This window comes from Garra rufa, chromosome 14 (genome assembly GCF_049309525.1).
Source record: "Garra rufa chromosome 14, GarRuf1.0, whole genome shotgun sequence".
NCBI classification, from domain to species: Eukaryota; Metazoa; Chordata; class Actinopteri; order Cypriniformes; family Cyprinidae; genus Garra; species Garra rufa.
In genome coordinates, this window is record NC_133374.1 from 29,257,629 (window position 1) to 29,262,561 (window position 4,933).

The following is a 4,933-nucleotide window of genomic DNA, read 5'->3' on the forward strand; positions in this document are numbered from 1 at the left end:
CCCTCTTATTTCGGTAAAAAAAAATAACATTTTGCAGATTCTTTTGACTTTAACTGTATATAACTTATGGTACAGATCAAAAATTTGGAAAATCTGGATGTCTCTCATGCTCAGCAAGGCTGCATTTATTTGAAATACAGTAAAAACTGTATTATTGTGACATATTATTACAATTTACAAACTGTTTTCTATTTTAATATACTTTTAAATATTATTTATTTGTGATGCCAAAACTGAATTTTCAGCATCATTACTTTAGTCCGCAGTGTCACGATGCTTCAGAAATTATTCTAATATGTTGATGCTCAGTAATAATGGTTCTTATTTTACAACATTTATTTGAATTGAAATCGTTTGTCATTATAAATGCCTTTACTGTCAATTTTAATGCTCTTTTGATGAATAAAAGTATTATTATTATTTTTTTTTTTAACTTGCAAAAACTGTTTTCAACATTGACAACAGAAACAAATTTCTTAAGCAGCAAATCAGCACAGGTTTATCATCACAGGAATAAAATGCATTTTAAAATAGAATAAAAGAAAAAGTTATTTTAAACTGTAATAATAATTCACAATATCACATATAAATAAATTCAGAGTTCTTTCAAAAACATCGAAAAATCTTAATTATTCCAAACCTCTGTGTATAATCCTTCATATGGCTAGTTAGCATATGGTGGCTAGTTGTTACACCATTTAAGTGCCAAATATGTTTGAGTCTGAGTTTACACGAAGCAAGTTTTGTGACAACATGCCCCAATAGCAGGTTTACCTGTTTACCATCAGCTACTACATTTGATAACACTAGAACTGAATGATAAAACTACAGAAAACAAGCTTTCTTTTCAGTTCTGACTCGAAGCTTATGTATTACGGTTCTGACTACTAACTATTTTCCGTATATAATGATTAGTATCACCTCCCAATACAATTAAATTGTAAGTTACATGTATGCAGGCCTATTTGTGTGCTATATAAAGGGTATCTAAAAAACAAAAAAAACAAACAAACAACCCATCGGCGCGTTTTGTACAGTTCAGTGTGGAGCGGGTGGAGCAACGGGAACGCGGAGGTGTGGTCGCCGTACAACAGCCTTAAAAACACGTGTTGAGCAAAAAGCGTGGAGTTCAGAAAAACTACGAGGGAGTTGTGTGGGATCACGGAAGAATCGTCAAATAAAGTCTTCGTCACGCAGGACTATGCCATCCTACGCACTCAATCAGTTTATTGATCTGGATGATGTCCTGTGCAAGGTATATTCAGCGTTATATAAATTAAAAAACGACATTGTGATTGTTGTAGATGCATGGATCATGTTTTAGTGCGGGTTTTTTCAATGCATTTGAATGCATTCTGCAGGAAATGTATAACGCCTAATGCACAAGTTTTCCTGTAAAGCTTGATTGAACTGGTCGAATTAATTAAATTAAATTCAGATTGCTAGAATCTTCCCAGCCAGGGAGGGAACGTGGGCCACGAGTGAGCGCCTTTTTAGTGCAATCAGCCATTATCATTATGTTTAGCTAGTTTTGCATGCAAGAAGCTTGATTAGAACGACATAAAAGCGCCAATGCTTGTGGCGTGGTTGAGATTCAAAGCGCAAATATTTTAACTTCGCGTTATTTTTAAACGTAAACAAGTCGATTGCACGGAGTTTGCCAAAACATACCGCTTTCTTCTGTTTTGCTTCGCGTTCATCTAAATGTTTAATATGCATGTGAAGTGAACTAAAGCTAATGTTTCAGATTTGAAATCGCGGTCTTTTTATTACAGCATTTAATTTATGTTTGCGAATGGATGTGTTCGATGCGTATACGAATCGTTCAAATGAGTCGGCTCACTTGAACCTGTTGAAAGCAACTCCTGTTGAATCATGTTTTCAAAAACTCAACTGGTGCTCATAAAGAACAAAAATGATAATAGACAAAGTGCCCTTTGATATTTTGTATCATTTGTTTTGTTGGGAGTGTTAGGAACCTTAAATCGTTTTTGAAAAGTGTACTTGCTGTTTCAAATGTCATCTACTTTAAGATGTCTAACTCTTTTCTTCGTTTCCCTCCAGCACCTTTTAAATCTTGATCTTCGAGAGCCAATGAAACCCTCACACGCAGCAGCTGTTGGATATAGGAAGCCTGACAGTCCTTGCACACTTTCCTCCACCAGTTCAGGACTTTCTATTGACAGCATTGAGAGCGGCACCATAAACTCAAGCTACTGGGGCCCGCAGAAAGTGTCATCTCAATCGAAGTGGAACAACATGTCCTTTTGGTCTGAGCGTTCTGTTAGCATGGTGGAGGGCAACACTGGAAGTCTGGGTTGGTCATCCGCTGAACCTGGACATTTAAAGCAATCCACAGGCCCCTCAGGTGCCGTTTCCCTTTCCGGTTCAACTTCTTCGATCTCCGCAACCTCTTCACGCTACAAAACCGAGCTGTGCCGTACGTTCGCCGAAAGAGGTGTGTGCAAATACGGCGGGAAGTGTCAATTTGCGCATGGCGCTGAAGAGCTTCGAGACCTCAACCGTCACCCGAAATACAAGACTGAACCCTGCCGCACTTTTCACTCGATTGGCTTCTGCCCATACGGCATCCGCTGCCATTTTGTGCACAACGCCGAAGACGATCAATCACAGTCCAGACCCCAGTCCTCCAACCCAGTCCAACGACCTCCTCTACTCAAGCAGAGCTTCAGCTTTGCCGGGTTTCCCACAGCTCCCCAACCCCTAGAAGCCCCTCTAGCTCCTTCCTCATTCATGCGTGCACCCTCAGTTTCGACTCCTCCGTCGACCGCTATGTCTGACCTTCTCTCCTTGGCCTTTCCAGATATAGACCCTAACACCCTTCTGGACCAAGCCAGAGAGTTGCACCCTCAGTTCCTGCCCTCTCCTGACTCTGGCTACTCGCACTCAGGGCTGACGCCTACTTTGTCACCTACACAGCTCGCTCCTTCCCAGCCTGAGGTGTGCTCTCGACAGAGTCCCACCAGCGGAGCTTCCCTAGGCCTCCGAAGCCTATCCCACACCTCTCTATCAGACCACGAGGGTGGCAGCTGCAGTTCGTCCAGCAGTATGAGTGGCTCTGAATCATCCTTCGGGCCTGAAGCCGGTGGGCGCAGGCTTCCAATCTTCAGCCAGCTTTCGGTGCCTGATGATGGCGTCTACAACGAAAGCAGCACAAGCTTCTTTTTGTAGACTTTCGCTACTCAAGGGACTGAACTGTATACTGTGGTATACCTACTGTATTATATGGCCAATACTTGACATTTTAGTTAAGCTCAGAGTGAAAACATACTGTTTGAAGGTACTGAATGTTGAAATGGGTCTTTAAGTGGGGTTTCATGTGCTTTTATGTGAAGCAATTCACTGTGTTTTATTTTTGATGACTGAAAAGACAAGTGGGGAAAAGAATTGACTTGAAAACCTGCAAAGTTCTAGCATGAAGATGTTGTTTGATAACATGTATGAAGCTGTTAACTTTTAAGATGCATTTAGCAATCAGCTATTTAGAAAACACATTGTACCGAAATAGCCAAAGAGAGGTTATGACCAGGTCTTTTTCAATATTTGAGAGATTCCATTGTACTCTTTCTAACTAGAGACTTCATTGTAAACTGACTGTTTCTGATGTTAGAATTGATTTTGTTTGTGTTAATCTGCAATGTCGTTTTGAGTTCTTCCAGCTCCTTTTTTCTTTTTGTGTGAGACCAGCGTTTGGTTCGTTCCCAGACCTACTTGCCTTAAATTTCCATGGATCCATACTCAAGGCCTTTGGAAGTGCACAGTTGGAGCATTACCTGGAATGAGTTGCCTGTGTCATAGTTTTCAGTTGTATAGCTGTTGTTTTTTTGTAAGTTTAGGCAAATCAATTTATTACTGTATGAGCCTTTAGTGGCCTTGGTTTAGTTTTATAGCTGGTTCTGATGGGTCCCTTTTTGCGTCTGATTGTCTGAAATGCTCCTGTTGGCTTTGTTACATGATGGAGAGTTTCAAGTAACTTAATTTCCTTTTTTATTTATTTTATTGTATTTATAGAAGACGTGTTTTTTGATACCGTTTGTATTAAGTTTAATATATTGATTTCAGCTCCCTTCTGCCCCTCTCATTTTGTACTGAAAATAAACCTGTTGTTGAACATTGACTCTTGGCGTTTCTCTTCAATGGCTCAACTTCGAACTATAAGAGTTTTTGGTAAGCAATGAAAAATTTTCGCAAAAGTTTCTTTTGTGGAACACTGTTTCTGTCCGTTCAATGAAACTCAAAGAGTTCCAAAACAACAATGGGCCAAGCTGATGTCATTGTAAGGATAGAAAAACACATTTTCAGTCTTATCTTTTGTGTTCCACAGAAGAAAATCATACAACACTCTTAAAAATAAAGGTGCTTCGCGATGCCATAGAACATTTTTATTTATCACCTTTAACATCTGAAGAACCTTTCTGTTTCACGAAAAGGTTATTTGTGGTAAAAGGTTATTCAGGTTATAAGAAGGTAAGAAAGAGATGGTTCTTTAAAGAATCTTTGACTGGATGGGTCTTTGTGGAAACAAAAATGGTCCTGCTGTGAAGAACCTTCCAAAGCACCATTATTTTTAAGAGTGGAGTTTGAAGCAATTTGCTCACCCTGATTTTTGGTTAAACCTATGTCTTCTGAAAGAATTGGTTTCTGAATCACTCAACGCCTCAAAGTTTCAAAATCAATCATGTGAAGTTCTGTTAAACCTTAAAATCATCATTGATTTTATTTCATCAACTTAAGAGTTGTTTTGTTGCACAGAAAGCATCTAAATAACATTTATGATGCATATTATGGCTTAATTTGCTAAATTGTCTTTGATCATCAGTGCTGTGGTTTGTGGTTGGGGGAGGTGTGAGCAGATCACATCTAGTATGGAAATGAGAAGTCCTTTGTTTTATCTGGTTAACCCCCCATTTGC

At 39.3% G+C, this 4,933-nt stretch overlaps 1 protein-coding gene across 1 annotated transcript; it reads left to right on the forward strand.

Moving 5' to 3' along the window:
- The first annotated feature begins 1,127 nt into the window (after nucleotides 1-1,127).
- On the forward strand, nucleotides 1,128-4,132 carry LOC141285306 (mRNA decay activator protein ZFP36L1). The gene is made up of 2 exons (XM_073818334.1): nucleotides 1,128-1,255; nucleotides 2,065-4,132. Exons 1-2 carry the CDS (start codon nucleotides 1,202-1,204, stop codon nucleotides 3,190-3,192), a joined length of 1,182 nt encoding a protein of 393 aa, XP_073674435.1. The 5' UTR covers nucleotides 1,128-1,201; the 3' UTR covers nucleotides 3,193-4,132.
- Nucleotides 4,133-4,933: the final 801 nt, after the last annotated feature.

Coding starts and splice junctions, on each gene's coding strand:
- LOC141285306 (XM_073818334.1), top strand. CDS start 1,202: ATGCCATCCTACGCACTCAATCAGTTTATTGATCTGGATGATGTCCTG. Junction 1,256..2,064: donor TGGATGATGTCCTGTGCAAG/GTATATTCAGCG, acceptor GTTTCCCTCCAG/CACCTTTTAAATCTTGATCT.